The sequence below is a fragment of the Sinocyclocheilus rhinocerous genome, unplaced genomic scaffold (genome assembly GCF_001515625.1).
Source record: "Sinocyclocheilus rhinocerous isolate Xijiao unplaced genomic scaffold, SAMN03320098_v1.1 scaffold447, whole genome shotgun sequence".
Lineage (NCBI taxonomy): Eukaryota > Metazoa > Chordata > Actinopteri > Cypriniformes > Cyprinidae > Sinocyclocheilus > Sinocyclocheilus rhinocerous.
The window spans coordinates 420,348-442,975 of NW_015648653.1; the positions used below are offsets into that span (position 1 = coordinate 420,348).

The 22,628-nt window shown below is 39.0% G+C and overlaps 1 protein-coding gene and 1 long non-coding RNA gene across 2 annotated transcripts in view; both read left to right on the forward strand.

Annotated features, from left to right (window-relative positions):
- The first annotated feature begins 6,310 nt into the window (after positions 1-6,310).
- Positions 6,311-9,135, forward strand: LOC107710168 (uncharacterized). The gene is made up of 3 exons (XR_001636565.1): positions 6,311-6,321; positions 6,704-6,714; positions 9,040-9,135. It is a non-coding gene; the product is annotated as an uncharacterized LOC107710168 (long non-coding RNA).
- A 3,204-nt stretch (positions 9,136-12,339) lies between these two features.
- Positions 12,340-22,628, forward strand: part of LOC107710167 (lipoma HMGIC fusion partner-like 3 protein) — a 53,328-nt gene continuing 43,039 nt past the window's right edge. Inside the window, exon 1 of the mRNA XM_016514906.1 lies at positions 12,340-12,751. Coding sequence (XP_016370392.1) covers positions 12,346-12,751 — 406 coding nt within the window. The 5' untranslated portion in view covers positions 12,340-12,345. The remainder of the gene's footprint in view (positions 12,752-22,628) is intronic.

Genomic DNA, 22,628 nt, shown 5'->3' on the forward strand with positions numbered 1-22,628 from the left:
CATGGCCTCCTGAACTGCCTGCTCCGCCATGGCTTCCTAGTCTGCCTGCTCCGCCATGGTGCCCTGAGCTCCCTGCTCCGCCATGACCCCTGAGCTCCCTGTGCCGCCATGGCACCTTGGACTGCCTGATCCGCCCTGGAGGTATTCCCCGTGTCCCAGTCCTGCAATTCCACCCCCCCTCCCTGGTGGAATTGTTATGGAGGAGTAATGTCAGACTCCGTTCCGTGTTTCGTGTGTGTTTTGCTCCCCCACGTGCTCCAGGTTACCTCCTGAGTTCCCTGTTCCGCCATGGTTTCCTGAACTGTATGCTCCGCATGGCCTCCTGAACTGCCTGCTCCGCCATGGCTTCCTAGTCTGCCTGTTCTCCACGTTCCTCGCTCCTTGTTCCTTGTTCCTCGCTCCCTACACTTAGGTACACTGTGACACATGGTAAGTATACTACAAATATCTTAACATATTTATGTGCTTAATAAAAATCCCCTGCAATTTTACTTTTGGTATACTAAACTGGTATACTTAAAGTCTGCTAAATTGGGACAACTAATTTTGTACTTAATGCACTTTAATTTTGTTAAAGTAATGCTGAAGTCCAAGTATACTGAAGTATATTTTATTGTGCTAAAGTAGAACTATTGCAAGTATACTTTAGGTACACTTTAAATATCTTGCATACCATCTCGCGGATTCACCAAGAAATGAATGAGCATTGTCTCCAAGAACTCTGAGCTGTCTCATATTGAAGTTATCTAATTTAAATAGCTAGGTCGCTGAGTTAATGTCATTTTTTCATGCAATTCTCTAATTCATATTATATGTATAATTTATTTTATGTCATAAAGCTAAGCAGTTTCTGTGTGAATGATCGGTGGTGGATGCAAGGGGCACAGCTAATATCTTGGCACCAAATTGATAAGGGTAAGGCTAATGCCTCATTTCTCTTGCCATATTTGGTGGAGAATGCAGGCAGAAATAGTTGAGTGAAAGGGTAAAGCCCAACTATACTTTGGTTTTTATGCATACACTAGTGTATGCACAGTTCAGCTTTTCTAACCTTGCATAATCTGTATGCATAGAGCACACATGCGACTAGAACCATTGAGCCTGGTAATTAAATTAAAAGCATAGCTGTAGTTGCTCATGCATTGACCACTTGTGTTTGTGTACATGGTCAAATGGTGTACACTTTAGCCGCTTTTCCACCGAAATTACCTGGAACAATATGTCCCAGGAACTTTTTTCCCCCCAGACCTGTTGCTGTCTGCGTTTCCATCGTGGTCTAAAGTACTGAGAAGAATAGGCAAATAGTCTGGTGACGTAGGTCTGCGCGTGTTTCAATACCAAGTACGCAAATTTCGGACTTGCATCCTCGGTAGTTCGGACTTCGCGAGTTCGACTCAGGAGTGTGAACTCCCGCGGACGGGACGAAGCAAGTCTGGTAATTCTGCAAACAGCAGCGTACTTGATAATATCAGTCAGCTTGACTTGGCTACTGCAATTTTCCTCACTGTATTTACAATAAGACGAAATATATCAAACACCACTGCCCCTTTTCGTTTTCATTTAAACATATTAATAGCCGCAGAAATGTTCAGGGAACGTACATAGCCTACATTACAATGAAACGAAATGTTATATCAAACATTGCCTGTTTCATTTTAATTTTAACATATTAATAGATTAATAGAATAAAGACCAAAGATTACCTGTTAAGATTTACCCAAAACGAATTATATCTTATGTTTATCCACTACAGAGACATCAGAGCCAGCGGCAAATGTCAGAAGGACTAGCCGAGTTGAGGCTGCTCTCGTCGGATACATGAGCACTGAGCGCCCGCTGATCGCGTGGAGCTCCCGTCTCCGAAATCGGCGAACACATTTTCAAATAGGTGCTGTTTTTATAAATAAACCACAGATTTGAGTTTTAAACAACTACATTCTCGCCTGAAATACTTTTAAAACTACATTTCATGACACAATAACAGTACTATTTAAAAAAAAATTATGCAAATGGTAGTTGAAATACAATGCTGCGTGAACTCAACCAATCAGCATGTTCAGCGCTCAAGTCCTGCCCCGAAAGTTCCGGACCTTTGAAAAAGTACTACATTGCGAGCAGGGACTTTCTGAGAACTTTATTTAGATCCTGGTTCCTGCGGTGAAAACACACAGAGTACCGGCCCAAAGTCCCTAGTTCCTGGGGAAAGTTCCTGCGGTGGAAAAGGGGCTATTGAAAGGCTATAGCATACAACCTGACCAATATCCAAATCTGGCAAGCAGGGTATACTATACATCATTCCACTTCGCCCAACGTGTTAGACTTCCGTAGTGTCATCATTCTCTCCCAGCCATCACTTATAATTCTAAAGAGGCTTAGGAAAGCCTTGATCCCTGTGACCTGCATTCACAGAAATTCTTTGACTTTGGTCAAAAATAGCAGATACCAAATTAACTTTTTATATAGCTAAGGTTGCATCAAGTTCTTCCAGTGCCACTTCTGTTGGGATGAGACTGGCCTGGGGTAAAAGCTGCTGTTGGTGGTACCACAAACAAAGATGCAGGCAATTATCATGCTGACGCATTCTCATTCCATGTTGGGCCTCCTTGGGAGCAAATAACACCATGCAGTGGGTTCCTGACAGGTTCCACTGGACAGGACTGGAAGGCAGAATCAAGAAGTTCTTCCACCAGTGTGAGACATTTAGCTATGGGATGGCCAGTGCCATCCCTAATTGAAGCTTGCCCATCCCTGTTGCGAAAAGCAGTCTGACTATGCTAACAAATGACTTTTCTCCACTCAAAGAACTATGATGCTAAGCACCTTTGCAAACATAAATCACAGCACCTCTGTCAACAGTGGTTCAGTTATAGTAGATGGACATAATAAGTCTTTAATATTACTAATATTCTATGATAATTCTTTGACTTTGGTCAAAAATAGCAGATACCAAATTAACTTTTGAAATTCATATTTTGTTCTTCATAGCTGTAAGATGCCAAAATGTTGCTATGGTTACCACTATGACAATCAACACAATGGACCCTATTCATAAGACTGTGATGACGCATTTCAACGGTCATCAGCATCGTAAATGGTCATCAGCATCGGAAATCCATCGCAACTCTGGGTTTTTTGTATTAAAATTTTTTTTTTTTTTAAATGTATGTACATTTATAACGCTGTATTTTGTAATATACTACCTTTGCATCAAATTACAAAAAACTAGTTAACGATAATGCGAGGGTGTTTCTAAAACAGCATCTATGGGAGTGACGGTAAATTTTACATCGTTCTCTCTACTGACTATCACTCTCTCTATAGTTTTTCCTTTTTTTGGAAAGTCATAAAAACACTATCGTGGAGTTTTGCTTTTGCTATATGAGCAAATGAGAATGCAAAAAATATATATTTCTGGTAGTCTCCCATTCACTGCTATAGAAGTTTACTCTACTTTGACGACTACTGCTGCTGAGAAACCCAGAAATGTGAGAAAGGCCCATCTCTGAAGTTACTCTGGTTGTATACACAAACGGAACAATCATACACTCTCACATGTAAATGCAGTTGTCACTCCTGAAATGTGCACATGGCCTTAAGATATTCTGTGTTATTAGGTTATGAATAGATGCAAACTGCCTATACTGCACAAATCTCTGTGTACTTGTCACAAATCCGGTCGGTGGTCTTCCGTCTGCTCGCCACCAGAGGTCGCCTTCTGATTACATTGACTCTCATACCACACAAACTGTTGCACGTCACCCTGGACTACATTTCCCATGCTCCCACTGATTGGACTCACCAGCAGCCAATCACACACACACACACACACACACACACACACACACTATATAACAACCACTCAATCTTTCTCTAATCGCCGAGTATTGTTTAGTGCTTATCGCTTTCCCAGTGATAGCTACATTACGGAGCCTTCTGCCCTAGTTTCTAGGTCATAGTTTCTAGTCTAGTCTAGTTTTGTCTTGCGATTACCTGTTACCTGATTATCTGCCTGTCTTGGAATTCTATTGTCTTGTCGTTTGGACTATGTTTGCACCTTGCCTGGATTATTGCATGTTTTGGATTACCCATTTGCCTCGCCCTCTGGTTTACGCTTGCCGATCGAAGACCCATGCTTGCCCTAGGAATAGTCTTGTCTTGCCTGTGTTGTACCAGTGTTGTTGTCTGACCCTTGCCTGTTTCATGACCACGCCTCTAAATAAAAGCCTTGCATATGGATCCGCAAGCTTCACGTCTCGTTTGCCCCGTTACAGTAATCTAGGAGAGGTAAAATTTGATTTCTGTTAACTGTCAAGTGCAACGCAAGAGGCTATGTTAATCAGGTAAATAAAAATAGTGTTATTTACCAGGATTTCACTAACTCTTTGTGACAGTTTATGAGGTGTTTATGTTTAATCATGACAAACAAATGTTAGCTTACCATTAAACACAAAGGCACATTTGAGCATTAGGCAGTTTCAGGAAAGTGACATAAAGAAACTTCAGTGGGAAAGAACTGGTTTAACCTATATTTATTGAGGTGCAATTACACTGAATTGATTTTGTACACAAGCGAAACACCAGTAAATGTGTATAGCCTAAGGCTGGAATACACTACATGACTCTTGAAATCTGAACAGATTTCAAAACTGGTCATCATACACTAAATGACTGAGCATCATAAGCTACCAGACTTTAAAGTAGTTCAGAACACAATAAATTCATATATATATATATATATATCTTCAAGGAGGTTCAAGGTCATCTTGTTGGAGATCCCCTGGCAGACCCATGTTGTCGTTCATGACATCAGATGGGCAGCATTTTAATTCAATGTAAAATATGTATTTAAATTACTTTTTAATATAATTTGTATTAGAAAATATTCTTAACATAGTGTGAATAAAAGCCTAAATTAAATCTCTTCAGATAAACCAATCATGACTCTTAAGAATACCCGAGTTGGTAACACTTTATAATAACTTTCATTAATAAATCATTAACAAACATTATGTAATGCTTAATGGATCATTAGTTAATATATATTAAAAGAGTTAGAAACGTGAGATAATGTGCTTGTTAATGTTTGGTAATAAACTTATTAAAATGTTCAAACAAATCATTATTTCATGTAAGTTAAAATGCTTACAAAAAACAAGAATTTTCTTTTAAAAACATGATTTGTTTTCTCCTGTTAATTTATGATTCAAGGAATATCCTGTTTAATGATCTACTGAAGAGTAGTATACTAATGTGAGTGTTGAGGCAATAAAAATAATTAAACTTTCAATTCCATATGAACAAGCACTTCTTGAAAATCTACAAATGATTTGAACAGATGTTATAACTGTCACGAATCCTGTCCATGGACTTCCGTTCAATCATCACCAGAGGTCACCCTTCCATTACAGTGACTCTCGCACAACACAAACTGTTGCATGTCATCCCGGACTACATATCCCATCAGCCATTGCACTGATTGCACACAGCACTTATTGCACACAGCACTGATTGCACACAGCTGTCATCAATCACACATTCACTATAATACACTCACTCAAACAACCATTCTCTGCCGAGTATTGTATGCGCTTATCGCCAACAGTGATAACTACTCTACAGAGCCCTCTTTAGCTTCCTAGCCTAGCCTAGCCTAGTTTAGCAAGCATTTAGCTAAAAGTCCAATGCCCATAAAGATACTAATAGATTAGTAAACATTTATAATCATTTACAAATTATGAATAATTTCGACTTTAGATTGGCTACTGCAAAAACATGAACAAATGATTCATAAATGATTAGTAAAGATGTGTGAATAGGGTAAATTCTGGTCTTTCGGGACACTGTTTGCCATTGAGATGACTGCTCATAAAGGTATTAATGATTAGTAAACGTTTATAAACATTTGCAAATGATGAATAGTTTCCACTTTAGATTGGGTACTGCAAAAACATGAACAAATAATTAATAGATTATTTGTTAAGATGTGTAAATAGAGGTCTACACAACAAACATAGACCAACAAATGAAGATCATATAAACTAATCATTAGGTAATGTTTAGTAAGTTCATTAGTAAACATTAACAAGAATATTATCTCATATTTCTAGCTATGTGAATATATATTAATTAAACATCTGTTAAGCATTATATGATGTTTGTTAATGATTTATAAATGAAAGTTATTATAAAGTTATTACCAAATTAGTTTTTTTGTTTGTTTTTATGGGTTTGGAACAACATGAGGGTAATGAGTAAATTATAACAGAATTTTTATTTTCGGGTAAACTTTAATCCCTTTAAAGTGACAGAAATTTTTTCATTGTCAGTAAAGAGAAAATTACTCACTGCTGTTGACTGAATACTGAATAACTTTTTTAGCTTTAATAAGAATTGTAAATAAAATAAAATTATAATTCATACAGTGAAGACTGTGTTTTGGAGAAATTTGTTGTGATAAACACAACTGCACTGCAACTGTGTTGAAAGGATTGTAGTGTGTACATGAAGGAGAATATGTTGTTTAAGGAGGGGAAAGCAGTTCTTTTTCTCTTATACTAAGTATTTTGGGCTACTGTAATGACAATGTTCATTTTCTCTTCACATCTTCAAATGTTTTTTTTGTAAAAATCTAGCAAAATAATTTACTATGTTACACTTATAGCTCCAGAAAAAGGCATCTGCTAAATACCTAAAATTGTTAGAGAATTTTTTTATGTATTTTTGTATTTTCAAATGATAAATTACTTGTTTTTTTTAATAGGGCTGTCAATAGATTAAAATTTTTAAACAGATGAATCACACCCTTTTTGTGTGATTAATCATAATTAATCGCACACTTATCATGAAATTAAGCCTATACCATTTATCTTGTTTAACATGTTCATTTTGTCATCATTTGCAAATCCAGCAAAGTAAACCAAAAGACTGAAGAGTGATTCTCACAAAACTGTATTTTCTGCAAGCTTATTTCAAGATAAAGTTAGTTGTCTTTTCAAAAAAGGACACTTGGAGACCCCAAAAGGACACCAAGGAACCAAATGATATAAGGAGTCCATAATGATACATTTATGCACACCAAAGCACACATTAAAAATAAATAAACTGAAAAAACTTTTCAGAACTCATGTATAGCAGGGGTTCTCAACTTTTTTTGAAAAGCAGAGTTTAGCTTCAACCTTGATCAAACTCACCAGCCAGTAACTTTCTAGTACTCCTGAAGATCTTGCTTAGCTTGTTCAGCTGTGTTTAATTAGGGCTGGAGCTAAACTCTGCAGGAAAGTGGACCTCGAGGGCCTACAGTAGACAAGTCAAGTTGCGATACCGAACAGGACCACATGGAGATGCCATCTCCCCCTAAACCAACCGCCTTGAGCTGATTGCTTATACATACAGTACACGAATCCATTCAGAATGACTAAACACAGCAACATACACATGACAAATCAAAACATTATCCTGAATGTGTGTGGAAACAAGGTGAATGTACTGAAATGTCTCTGTGAATAAATACAATTTATGATCTGTGCATCAGTGTGCTCATACAGTTTGTTTGTGCATCAATACTTCAGATTCTAAGATATTATTTGACTCTTTCATTTTAAGTTAAATAAAAAAATGCAATTACAGTTCTCAACCGCTAGTCCTACTGAGATATGACAACTGGCAACGCGAGACTTGAAAGTTAGAAGAGATCAGATCCAGATTTTGAAATTAACATTTCCGCCACTTTTTAATTTTTTACACGAGATGGTAAACAGGTAAACAGCAAAAGTTAAAGGACATTTATATTTTTGTCTTGTAAGTATCTGTGTTTTCGTTTTGAGACGTGTTCATTATTTATCTACATTATTTGTTATCGTGTGTAGGAACTGTGACATTTTAGTGGGTAACAGTGTAGAGTAAACCACGTTTGCTTTTGGTTCAAAAATATTTTTTGTGATGCTGGTTGAAAGTCTCTTCACATCCCGATGGCAATCACTAAGTTAAATGGTCTAAATGAATTTATATGTATTTGTATCGTCTGTGGAAGGCGCAGGACCATAAAATGTTTGTCCAATCATATTCCTCAGTAAGATGATTACGATAAGTTCCCCTACCTGCCTGTCAACATATGTATTTGCATACCTCTGTGCACCCTTTTCACACAGACATGTTAATTGTAATATTATGCGCTTTATACTGTGATATTTTCTCACCGGTGAATGAGACATGAGGTAATCTTTAAAAAATTCCATCATGTTGAAATTCAATACGAAGGGTGGTCCGCTGCAGAAGGAGGCATTTGAAAAGACTGCAGTGCAGACTGCAGACTACAGTTTAATGTGACATCAGGCTATATTGATATAAATGATATAGTATCAATCTATATTGCTTTGGGGGAAAAAATATGTAATTGAGGATAGCAAAATAAATGAAGCTGTGACATATTATATCCAAAAATTCTTCATACAAGTGGACTACCAGTAAAATTGATAAAAAATTTGGGACCAAAAATTACTCCAACACTTTGACCTGACCATGCTTTAAGTGTTATCTGAAATTATCAAGATGAATTTGTTCTGACTCAGTTTAACTCTAATCTTAAAAATCTTTAAAAACTCTATATTGCCAAGCCGTAGTGTGCATCCAGGCAAAAGAGAATGACTCCTTGTCACAATTAGTGTAAGTAAAGTAAAACATTATGATGTCAAAAATGCTTTTCTCATGCCAATTTTTTTTCTTATTTGGCAGGTGCAGTGATTACCAACTTCCCGGCAGCGACAGAGTTGGACTTAAGGAATGCAATTGGGAAGCATTTTAAACAAGAAATAAAACCAACAATTAATAATTTCCTTAAAGTTCACTGTTCACTGTTTGTTTGTTAAATAAGTAAACTATCAAAAGGGTTATCCTTTTTTATTTTACTTTGTCATTTATCCATAATGTTTTAATGTTAAGTGTGATAACATGATCTTGATTTGTATTAAATTTATTTTGAAATATCTTACATTTTTAAAAAAAAATATTTTATTCTGTCATTCTTTGTTTTTATTATCTTAGGTTTTTATCATCTTGTATTATCTTAAGTTGTCCAAGTTGTTAAAAACATTCTATTTCTTAATAAAAGCTTTATATTTAATTTGTTTGGATGGATTGTCATTTATGAGAACCTCTTAAATTGGAGTAAAAAAAATCCTTTAGCCATTATTTTGTTGTCTATTACGTGTGTATATATATATATATATATATATATATATGTAGTCATTCATTAGCTGTCTATTAGATGACTAGTCTATTCTTGGGCTATGGTTAGACGTCTATTAAATTTTCACTGACAGCCCAAGTTCAGCCTTGTTTTAGTCTAGACCCATATTCACTGTCTATTAGACGTATATATGTAGTCGTTAAAAAGCGGTCTAATTGATGACTAGTCTGTTCCTGGGCTATGGTTAGATGTCTATTAAATTTTCACTGACAGCCCAAAATTTGCTTTGTTTTAGCCTAGACGTCAGGGCTGTGTTTGGGTGGCTATTAGACATCTTTTAAACACAAAATTGCTTGCTGGGAATTTTGACAGCCCTAATTTTAAACAAATTTCTTACACCAGTATTTTGTAGGCTATTTGAAATTTTTTGTATACTTTTTGATTGTTTTTGTTCCCATCTCTGTGAACCCCTAGGAGTAATTATCAGGCAGCAGCTGTTTTGAGAAAGACAGATTGACAGTCCTTTCTCAATCCTGTCCCTATCGCTTCCTGTCTCTCCTCACGCTGTCCTGTCAAGTTAAAGGCAAAAGTATAAAAAAGGGACATAAAAATATCAGTAATTGAAAAAGCTTGAATAGAATATCAGTCTATTGACTTAAAGACATTTTCTTGGGTGTGTTGTTTAAAGGGGTCATATGATGCGATTTCAAGTTTTCCTTTCTCTTTGGAGTGTTACAAGCTGATTGTGCATAGATTAGATCCCTGAAGTTGCAAAGACTAAAGTCTCAAAACCAAAGAGATATTCTTTATCAAAGTTAAGACTCTGCCACGCCTCCCTAAAACGGCTCGTTCTAACACGCCCCCACATATCTACCTCACTATGTGGAAATATTTGCATAATGCGCCCAAATGTGCACGCAAAGAAAGAAGGCGTGGTTTCAGTAACCGCAGTTAGTGTTGAAGCAGCATGTCAGGGAGACGCTGTGTGTTTCTAGGCTAAAGCAAAAGCACTTTATTTGGCCTTCCGGAAGTAGATGCATTTAGGAATCTTTAAGATTACTTACAACAGAACAGCAATGCATTTTATGGACGACCGTTTCGTGAACCTAGGAGAGGAGGTAATTCTGACTTTGCTATGACAATCTGGCGCTTCTGAATCAGCGACTGTTTTGTTATTAGTTTAAGTATTTGCTATTGACTGTTCAAATGCGGAGTTTTGCGCATCGTGTGTGTGTGTGTGTGCGCGTGTGTGTGTGTGAGAGAGAGAAAGAGAGAGAGAGAGCGAGAGTGTGTGTGTGTGAGAGAGAGAGAGAGAGAGAGACAGGGTCACATCACAGTGGAGGCAGTTGTCTTAACCGTGGCTTGTGTACTGCAAACACATACCAGCTTCATCACTGTGTCTGTCACGCGACTCTGTTCCCCTTTCGGGCTTGAACTGATGGTAAAACTAATGACATTATTTACTGTCTTTACATTTATTTTGAAAGATGAAGCTCGCGATTATGGTAAGGGGCGTTACATTTCCGACGAGTGCTTGCGGTGTTCGGCCAGTCACAATGCACTGGGTCAGCTGGCCAATCAGAGCAGACTGCGCTTGTCGGAAGGAGGGACTTTGTAGAAAACGAAGCGTTTGAGAGAGGCGGGGCATAGAGGAGAAACAATAATGTACAGTATTTGAAAAATAATGTGTTTTTTGAACATTAAAGCATGTCAACATATTCTGTTACACCAAATACACAAAATAATGTTCTTTTTAGCAGCATCATATGACCCCTTTAAAAAATATGATCAAGAATAAACTAGAGTCTGCACACCAAATCAAATGGTGTCAGCAGACAATAAGAGAAAAAATAATTAGGACTACATATAAGAGACCCCCACCCCATACAGATTCTTATATCTAAATGCCAAATGACAGCATGTGAAACAATTTTGTTTTTTAGTAACTGAATCTGTGACATTGAAAATAGCAATTTAATGACACAGTTTACTTTAAAGGGGTCATATGATGCTGCTAAAAAGAACATTATTTTGTGTATTTGGTGTAATGAAATGTATGTTACAATCTACAGGCATTTTTGTTTGAATTTATTCTATCTGAAAAAATATGGTGTGCTGAAATGACAAAACAACATTTCCTTAAGCAATACATTTGTAATATGTTGTTATACTATAGAGACAATAAATTGGTAAGATTAAAAGCACAGAATGCAGTTATGAATATACAAAAAGGTCTAAGTCATATTTTTGGTTTTCGCTACTTATCATTGATAACATCAGTTCCTGTCTGCTAGGGTAGGTTACACTAAAATAAAAAGAGCTATACAATTGTAAACGTATAACGCGCATGGAAATAATTACAGTTACTACTTTGTATAGACGCATGTTAAAGGGGCGTGTACTTACTGAAATTTCCAATATCCCAAATCGTGTATGCGCATTCACCGGCAGCTCTGAACATCACCATAAGCGTGTTCGCGCAAAGAAGAAACAGCCTAACAGGACAACGGAGACGCGGTGGCTTGGAAAAAGAAAGACCAAAAACCTAAACTGCGAAACGGAGTGCCCTTCTGAATGAAATTCAGATGTTTTTTTCGACGGACACATACAGGTTTTCATTACGACAATGTGCGACGCCTCTCGCTGATGTTCCAGATTTCGTTAAATCTGTTCTCGCTCGTCTGCGGAAGATCCTTGAGATCTTGACAGCATTACAGCCGATGAGAGGTGCACCGGATATACTATTTATACCCAGACACAAAGAGCAGCAATAATGCGTATTGTCGATTTTGCCATAGACACTTGTTTTGCAATGTAATCTCAGTAATCTCACCTGTTTTCTAGACCAGAGGTGGAAAGGAACAGAACGGGATTTTTTTTTTCAAACCGAATTAAATTATCATAATAAACCTCCCATCAATTATTTAATTCATCCATGAACAATTCTGGTGTGACAAAAAGACTCATTCTATCTGGCAAATCAAATCAAGGACGGACACCTCTTTACTCCTTAAAATCGGATCAAATCTTTATTTATCTCCAGTCGGTGGACTCGCGGCAGAAGCGCATTTCTGAGGGTACCGGTGGGGTAGATAGAGACGCCGGAAATAGCTGAAACCAATCACAGGAGAGTAGACGTTTGGGAGCAAGCGAGAAAAAAAATGCTACCTTCGCAAGAAGCCTCAAAGATTTACCATGACACCTATATGCGTAACTCCCGAACCATCGGTGTCCTGTGGGCCATCTTCACCATCTGCTTCGCCATCATCAACGTGGTAGTCTTCATCCAGCCTTACTGGATCGGGGACAGCGTGAGTACACCACATGCCGGTTACTTCGGGTTGTTCCATTACTGCGTGGGCGACGGTAACTCGAACCGGGAACTGATTTGCCAGGGAACATTTTCCGACTTCAGTTCCATCCCGTCCGGCGCGTTTAAGGCGGCCTCTTTCTTCGTGCTGCTGTCCATGGTGCTCATTTTGAGCTGCATCGCCTGTATGGCGCTCTTCTTCTTCTGCAACACCGCCACCGTTTACAAAAGCTGCGCTTGGATGCAGCTGCTTTGCGGTGAGTTTTTTTTTTTTTTTTTAAGGTTTTTGTGGAAAATAGATAAATCTAGAATACGGCATAATTTGCCTTTAGTCTAGATGTATGTCTCTTTCCAACAGAATACACGTTGGTGTAAGAACTGATGCCTGATGCTTGTTTATTTGAATGGAGCTCATTGTGGGTGCGTGTGTTTTCAGGAGGTTCAGTAAAGCTGTTTCTCAGTGATCATGCCTTCATGCTGCCTTGTTAGCGCACAGGAACATGATATTACATTTGTAAAATGCATTTTGGGATTGAATATTGCACAATGCAAGGTAGGCTATTTTTCACTTTTTGGTCCCACTTTATATTAGGTGGCCTTAACTACTATATACTTACATTTAAATTAATAATTTGGTACAATGTACATCTGTAATTAACATCTGTTTTAAAAACAAAACAGGTAAGGGTCAAAATCAGTAAAGCACTTTTGTGTTTTCTGTGCACTTAATGAATCTTTTTTTTATTTTTGCAATATTTAATATTGTACATTTCCATATGACAGTGGTCTGTTTGCAAAAACAATTCATCATGTGCAAAACAGTTCATCATGATGTAGGTGGTTGCCAGGTATTGTTATGTCGTGTTATATGTTATTAAAAAAATAATAATACGAAAGCAAGACAAATGGAAAGAAAGAAAGAAAGAAAGAAAGAACTGTGATGTCTAGATAGAGAAAATCTTGAATGAAAGCAAAAACATCTGGGTGAGCCCATCCTTTTGGCAGGCACATTTATTGGTAGGCACATACATAAATATGTCTATATGCCAAATATCGTTTAGTTACATTATATCTAATACTAGTCAAGTATTAATTAACAAAAAATTTAAATGATTTACTGTGTTACTGATTTTTATCATTTACTATGATATTGATTAAATTGTAATCTTTGGAGTCACGGTTCAGCAGAAGTTTAACAGACATATTGCAAGTCCGAATTTTGATATCTTTAATTCAATTAATGAATTAATGATTATTATTTAGATTTAGCAGAAGTGAAATTTGATACTGAATTTTAGTAAATGGCAGCCTTAATAACAGCATACTACAATTACTAACATTAGCAGTGCTGTATATGAACTTTACAACAATGTTTTTAATGGCTGTATGGATGATTGTGAACACTGAAGTTTTTTTTCTTTTTCTTTTTTGACTGTAGTGTAGGTTAACATTAATGATGCTGACATTTAAACTTTGGGAAATAATGGTTGTGAGTTTCTTTCCATCTTTGTTTTTCTCCTACACATTTTTTCCCCATCTTTTTGGAGACCATAATAGAATGGTCATTTGCATGGTGGATTTGACAGCTAATTTGTTACAACAAATACAACTGTGCAGTATTTGCAGTATTCACAACCATATGCACATTCACACAGTTAAACACTTACAACACCTAAATAATTTTCCTATTCCCCACATTAAGCTATAACCTTTTGTATGGCTTCTATACAATCTGTTATTTGTTTCTCTTCATGGGTCAGAGAGCCTAAAAAGCCATGCCTGCATGTGAGCTGTTGTTTCTTGTGCCTGCAGTGCTGTGAAAACATCTTTGTCCCCAGTTTTTCCAGTTTGTACACATTTATTTGTGTGTGGTGGTGTAGCTTTGATGGTTAAACGGACACAATCGTTTGATGCAGAATTATCCAGGAACTTTCTAGAACCCTAGAGCAACATTCAAAGAGCAGGCCTTTCTTGCCTTGGCAAAGGTCAGTATACATGACCCTACCATCAGAAATACACTTGGCTAAAATGGGATTCATGGTGGAAACCATTACTCACCAAGAAAAACATGAAAGCTTGTCTCATGTTTGCTAATTAGCAACTGGATGATCCTCAAGAATTCTGGAACAATGTGAACAAATTAATGAAAAGTGCCGCTGTTTGTTTGACATTGGCCTGGTTATGTTTGATGAAAACCAAACACTGTATTGCTAGAGAGGAACCTCACACAACAGTCAAAAACTGTAGTGTATAGTTTGGTGATGTTTTGCTACATCAGGAACCACTTTGCCATTACTGAAAGCACAGTTGGGTCATGTTTTGATGCAAAACATAGAAGCAGGGGTACTGCAAAATGGTTAAAAAACAATACATTTAAAGTTTTGGAATGGCATAGACAAAGTCTATATTTCAAACGCATTGAAATGTTGTACCTAAAACGTACAGTTCATGATAGAAAACTTACTGACGCAGTTCTTCAAGGAGGAGTTGCCATACTTCCTGCATAGCAGTATGAAAGTGGTGTGAAACACATAACCATATGTTTAATACATAACCATAGTACTCTGTTGACCCTAAGGTAGGGATCCTCAAATCTGGCCAACGAGATCACGAGTTTAGCTCTAACCCTAATCAAACACACCTGAGCATGCTAATCAATGTCTTCGGGATCATTAGAAAATCACAGGTAGGTGACTTTGATTAGGGCTGGAGCTAAACTCTGCAGCGCATTGGCCCTCCAGGGCAAGATTTGAGGAATCCTGCCCTAGGGGGTCAACTTTTATACTCTCGGCTGCACCAGTTGTGACGTCATAGGCTGCCGCTTGCCAATGTCAAGTTCATTGTCGTGTTTAAAATCATGCTTCAGACACGGGTCATGCCAGAGGCATTCCCCATAGCGCCCTCTGGGGGACACAGCATCTCATTCCCCTTCTCAGGGAACCATGGTTACATGCATAACCTGAGACTGGATCACAAAATTTTCTATAGCTCTTACAATTTTATATTATAGTCTATTTCCAGGTAGGATGAAAGTTCTTTATAAATGCTTAAATAAAAGTGCTATCTAGAATACCCTTACAATAATATATATTTCTTATTTCTTCTTATTCTTCTTCTTTGATTGAAACCTTTGATCATCTCATTTAAGTCTTAAGTGTGATGCCAGCTGTCATGATTGGCTATCATCTTTGCATAGGAAATGAGTAAAAGCACCCCACAATAATGTGTTAGAACATAAATAACTCGTTGGTGAATAATGACAGCTGGTAGAATACAGCTGCATATGTTTACAAGTAATTTAAAGTGGTTGTACAGTTTTGTGGGTGTTAATAGCTATGGCCAGTCATTTTTCAAATCAGCAATGAATGATGCTGGTCAGGATTTCTGTATCAATCAACTTGGTTATTTTGATTCATTTAAAGCTGCAGAATTATCTTCTTTACATGGATTGTGCATCGGCACGGCTCCTCAGTGCGGATGAATCTAATGGGTGAATCTAATGAATCTAATGGCTGTCAGTGTACGCACCAGTGTGGATATTCACTGTACTTCGGAATTGCAGATATTACATCTTGTAAGTATTTTCAAAATAAGAAGTTTCACCAAAAATGTCATCTGAACAAGTAAGTAACATCTCTGCCAGTTTTGTTGTGACCAACTGAAAAAAAAAAAGTTTTACAATAAATCGCGCTACCAATAGTGATTAAATCTAATGATCGCAAATTTAGCTCAGAACACGTCAAACCGTGCAAATTATTATAATCATACTTTGTTCTCAAATTGTTAATGTTAACAACATCAATATTGCGTGACTATGTGTATTTAGTGTGTATTAGCGTTATCTGTAGATTCCTATTTCTGTACAGTCTAATCTCTAATTGTCATAACATTCGAATGTCATCGAAAAAAATCGTTCTTTTAACCTCGAAATGCAATTTAATGTTCCTTAGAACTTATTCTCTTTGAAATACAAATCTTTTGTAAGTACAGTGTAATCCCATGTATCTGTAATCAGATGCACATTTAAAACTAGACTATAATCTAATTTCAGTCACTTACATGTGTTTCATTACCATCATGCACCTTTTAAATTATTCCAGCTGCTGTAAGAAGAGGCTACAAATTATTCACCACCTGCAGCATTCACACATGCGATATAGCCTACTAGCCGGGACTCCTTCTTTATGTATACAGACGTGACATAATGATGCAAAGACGAACAACACAAACCACTCAAATTAGAAAACATTATTACAAGCTTACTGTTGTGAATCGGGCTAAAGTAAGATAATTTTGCAGCTATTTGGGAAGTGCATTCCACTTCATCAGATGGGTGAGGAAGGTTTATATGGATAGGCCCTCAACTCATGAATTGGACCAAGGAAAGCACATCTACTAGGAGTGCTTCATTGATTCAGTGATTTTGTAGGCCAACCCTGAAGTTAGCATTACCCTGGTTTCCATAACAAAAAGCCAATAGGATTTTTCCATTGGCTTTTTGTTTTGCAGAAAATAAGCTCTGTGACCAACAAAAGTTTTGTGATTGTTACACATTTTGTTCATCAATATATTTTTCACAAATTAATACAATTTTTATGATTTTTGAAGCCTAAATACAATCAGAAGTTTGCCACCAATAAGCTTGTGACAAATCTTATAATCTTTTTTTATAATCTACGAGTTGGAAAATTGTAGTTTTCCAGAATAGTTTGAATAGTTGAATAGAATAGTTTGCAAGGGCAAAAGTATAAACACAACTAATAATAATAGTAGTATATGATAATAGTATATGAGTTTTCCTTTTCACCGTGATGAACTTGAATGCCCCCAACAACCTCTGTAGTCCCATTTAGTCACTTGTTTGCATCATTGAAACATTATTTTCCTGTTTAACACTGCAAAGCTGCTTTGATACAATCTGTATTGTAACGCACTATATAAATAAAGGTGACTTGACTTGTTAACAAATTCTGTGACATCCCACTTTAAACAGCAAATTCAGGAGATCTTGATGAATAGCAGGTTTGTTTAGGAGAAACTGTAATTTGTCCTTTGTTAGACCATATTGCAACATATGTGCTTGCACATCATTGCATATGTCCTTCCCTAATACTTGTCTTGTCTCTACAAATTTAGGATAGAGTGATGCACGATAATTAATGGAAGACCATTGATCTTGTACACTTTTAATGGATAAAATTCAACAAGGTCCTCTTATTTAATACAAATGTAGTCTGAATTTTGAGACTATTCTCTGTCAGACAATGAATATCCATATTAATCAGCTCCACAAAACTACAGCTTCCTTAAAATAAGAATTAGACAGCATAATTGTAATGGGTTAAAATGAGTTTCATTTCACCCACATGTAGACCATCTTCATCGTCTCCTACCAGAAAATACATTCCTTTTTACTTTGTGCCTTTGACAGTAACTCAGTGGCTAAAGCGGAGTCCTGAGTTTAATTAAAAGTTGCAATTGCCATCTTAATGATCTCATTAAAGTTTGTTTTTTCTTCCCACCTAAATTACATGTGAAAACAGAATGTTTCACCAGCTGATCATGGACTACACTTGTATTTACAATGCTTGTCTCTCTCTGTTTATTTGCTTACCTAAACTCTTGGTGTAGCTTGTTTAATTGTACTTTACTGGTGTCAGACTCTGTTCCATGTTTTGTCTGTGTCTTGCTCGCCAGGTGTTTCTCTTGTTGATTTCTTCCCAGGTGTTTCCCATGTTTAATTTCCATTGATCCCAGGTGTGTCTTGTCATCCCATCATCCTGTGCTGTGTATTTAAAGTGTTCCCAGTCCCAAGTTCTCTGTCCGCTGTTGAACGTCAAACCCTGTGTTTCCTGTGTTCCCGTCTGCCACGAGTATTCCCTTGGATGTTTGAATTAAAAGACTTTCGCGAGTTTAATACCTTGTCTCCTCGTTCCTCGCTCCTCTCTAGTGTATTGTGACAGAACAGCGGACCAAACAGTAAGCGGCATCCCTTCCCCGTGTTTAATTTCCGTGTTTTTGAAAGTTTTTTTTTTCCTGGTTTTTCCTCCCCCCGCGGCGATGGAAATTGCCGCTCGCGTCGCCACCCTAGCTCGCCTCGATCTCCCCTTCTATGAGTACGCCGGGGAGTTCTGCAAGCTCGCTGAGGTGACGGCGTTAGGGGACGCCGTCCTCAATCAGCTGTTCTGGCTCGGGGCCAACTACCATCGCTCCGCCCTTCTACGAGTACGGCAGGGAGTTCTGCAAGCTCGCCGCGGTGACGGCTTTAGAGGGCGCCATCCTTAATCAGCTGTTCTGGCTTGGGGCCCACTACCATCGCCCCATGGACCTCCCAGACACTACTGGGCTAAGTTGGAGGGAAGGTGTCTGGAGAGTGTCCTGTCCCGAGCCAGATCCAGCCCGCCGCCGTCCGCGGCTCACCCAAGTCAGCCGGCAGTTCATATGGCAAGCCCAATGGACGTTAATGTGGCAAGCCCGCCTGGCGATATGGCAAGCCCGCCATGCGTGCATGAGGCTCCAGTGTCGGCTCCAGCCCCAGAGCTCGCTCCAGTGCCAGCTCCTCGAAAGCGCTTTGCTGTGCCTGCTCCTCCAGAGCACCCTCCAGTGCCAGCACCACATAAGCGTTACCCTGATCCCCAGTTACGCCCAGGGAGGGCTCCTGTTTCCCCGTATAGCCCAGGGAGGACTCCTGATTCCCCGTTAAGCCCACGGAGGGCTCCTGTTCCCGAGTATAGCCCAGGAAGGGCTCCTGTTCCCAAGTATCGCCCAAGAAGGGCTCCTGAGTCAAGCCCACGGAGGGCTCCTGATTCTGAGTTCAGCCCAGGAAGGGCTCCTGATTCCCCGTTAAGCCCAGGGAGGGCTCCTGATTCCCTGTTAAGCCCTGGGAGGGCTCCTGTTTCCCCGTTCAGACAAGGGAGGGCTCCTGTTTCCCCGTATAGCCCAGGGAGGGCTCCAGATTCCCCGTTAAGCCCAGGGAGGGCTCCTGATCCCCGGCTCCTGTTTCCCCGTTCAGCCCAGGGAGGGCTCCTGTTTCCCCGTTCAGCCCAGGGAGGGCTCCTGTTTCCCCGTTCAGCCCAGGGAGAGCTCCTGTTTCCCCGTTCAGCCCAAGAAGGGCTCCTGTTTCTCCGTTCAGCCCAAGAAGGCCTCCTGTTCCCGAGTATAGCCCAGGGAGGGCTCCTGATCCCCCGTTAAGCCCAGGGAGGGCTTCAGGCCCCGTGTACAGCCCCGTAAATTTCCCCAAGTATATTTTTGGGGGGGTAGTAAGGCTCCAGCCGTAGAGGCCGAGGCAGGGGCTGGGGCCGCGGCCTTGGAGGCTGCTCCACCATGGCCACCCGAGTCCCCTGCTCCGCCATGGCCTCCCGATGCTCCTGATCCGCCATGGCTTCCTAAACTACCTGCTCCGCCATGGCCTCCCGTGTCCCCTGCTCCGCCATGGCACCCAGAAGGGGTACTGCTCTGGAGGCCCACTGTCCCGTGTCTGTCCTGAAGGACTTCCAGAGCGCCCACCCCACCTCCCCGTTGGATGTTATATGGCGTGAGGACACGCCTTCCGGAGGGGGGCGTTATGTCAGACTCTGTTTCATGTTTTGCCTGTGTCTTGCTCCCCAGGTGTTTCTCTTGTTGATTTCTTCCCAGGTGTTTCCCATGTTTAATTTCCATTGATCCCAGGTGTGTCTTGTCATCCCATCATCCTGTGCTGTGTATTTAAAGTGTTCCCAGTCCCAAGTTCTCTGTCCGCTGTTGAACGTCAAACCCTGTGTTTCCTGTGTTCCCATCTGCCCCGAGTATTCCCTTGGATGTTTGAATTAAAACACTTTCGTGAGTTTAATACCTTGTCTCCTCGCTCCTCTCTAGTGTATTGTGACAACTGGATCACCATTGGTAATTTTCTCTGTTCTGGGAAAAAAAACTTCCTGAAGTGACAACAGAGGAACAAGAGTGAACACAAACCTTTGGCTAAGTCAAGATTGTTAATAATTAGATATCAGAGCAGGAAATGGGTTAGAATTGCCCAATTTATAATATTTTGGAGTAAGAAAATGTAAATATTATGGAAAAGCTTTACTATAAGTTGTTTCAACAGCATGAGTCTAGCCCATTTAATGTTCCTACTATGCAACAGTTGACTCCAGGATGGAAATGAACTCTTAGGAGGCCATTGTTAATTCTGAGATTGTGTAGTCAGAGGAAAATTTTTTCCAGTTAGGAGGGATTCTGCCAAAATGGGTTATTGGGCTTTCTCTCTTTTTTAAGCTTATGATAAATGTTATTGGGGGGATGGAGTGGGTTCCTCCCTTGTAGAAATCACGCTCCGGTTTGTCCCTCTGTGATCCACATCTAAAGGTTCAGTTGTCCCCCTTTTTTTGGCAGACTTGCTGCTTTGCCATGACAGATCTGCAAATATGTCAGACAAGTTATTTAGTCAGCATATCTCAATAATCAAGCACACCTAATTCAACTCGTCTACTTATTAGTAGAGACTCTTAGACATGTAATGTCTATGTCAGATAAAAAAATGTGTACTAAGACACCGAGACTCTTGCCTCATTTTGCATGTACTCCACCGGCCTCGCTCCGTTCCCACGGCTCTCGGCCCCGCCCCTCACAGCATGCAAAAGCATTGTTTAATAAAAACCCTTGCACAAGAATAAATGTAGCACAGCAGTATAGCAGTACATCACAAAAAGGCATGCAACTGACCAGGACATTAATGATCCACAGGGCACGGAAATCAAAATTTTATTAAGCTTAGATACAGCGATAGCTGGATACTTTTGTCCATATTAGGGATTTCCTGGCACGTCATAAGTTATTACTTCTATAAATTCTTTTTGGACTTTCAGCGCAAGAGTGCCCACTGGATTAGAGTTTGAATGAAACACTGCATAAGAGTGTTTAACGCTCCACAATGTTCACAATCACATCTTCTCATTTTGGATCCGAATAAAACGTCATGTCATGCATAGACTCTCTATTTTCTTTGAATTTAAATCTAGATTTTTTCACACTGCCCCCTGAAAACCTCTACGTGAAAACACTTGCCCAAAAAAAGTGCGCAGGTCAGAGTTCACCAAGCTTGCGTTTCTGGTCTTATGAATTTGCATGCGTATGAATGGAAGTCAGTGGAACGAAAAGTGCAGTGTGACTGCCCGAGGACACTCACGCAGAAAAGGGCAACATGAATGAAGGAACATAAAGACAAAACATACGATTAGGACAACAGATGGCTTAACGGTGTACTAGCATCAGATATTTTCACGAAAAAGTATAATGCAAACGACATCGTCTTTATCAGTGGAAAATATTATAAAGCCTATAATAATTAAGTTTCATGATATGAAACCACATCAGATAACAAAAGGAAGTTGTTTCAAACAGTGAATGTTATTGAATGAGTCTGAGAAAAAACATATCATTAAATATTTTCTTTTGTTGAAAACAAGTTGTAAATGCTTGTCATTAAAGTTTGAAAAATATATTAGGGTCGTGTTTCTATTAAATGCACATTAAAGGTGACAACTGAGCTTGCAAAGATATTGCAGCATTATGCAAACCAATCAATACGTTCTGATCTCAGTACTGTACTTCACCAATAATACGCTAAACAAATAATTAGAACTTTATTATTTCAAAATCGCACTAAGCCAAAGTGCAACCTAGGCTCAATGTGGGTTAATCATCCAGCGCTAGTCCGCTAGATTAACCTCCTACACAAATTAAGCGCTCACTTAATATGACCACACACTTTGTCTTAAACACTGTGAGTGAATAGCCTAGTAGTGATGTGACGTTCAGCATCGAGGCTTCGAAGCTTGTATCAAAAAGAAACGAACCATCTCACAGTGCAGCACTGCACCAGCTTCACAAATCTTTGTTTCACCATCACTAGTGAATAACCTTGCAAAAGAATAAATTCTACATCCAACCGCCACAAGTGCATAAAACAATATGAATACTTGTCATGGTGTAGGACTGTAGGCTGATGTAGTGATGAAGACAGAATGCTGAAGGAGACTAGCAGTCATGTTTTTGATAGCAGGCCCGGAGAGTCTTAGATGAAAGTTTACGTGTGCGCACAGACAAAAATATAAATTGTAATATAAAAATATTATAGCTTAAAAAAGATGAAGAGCT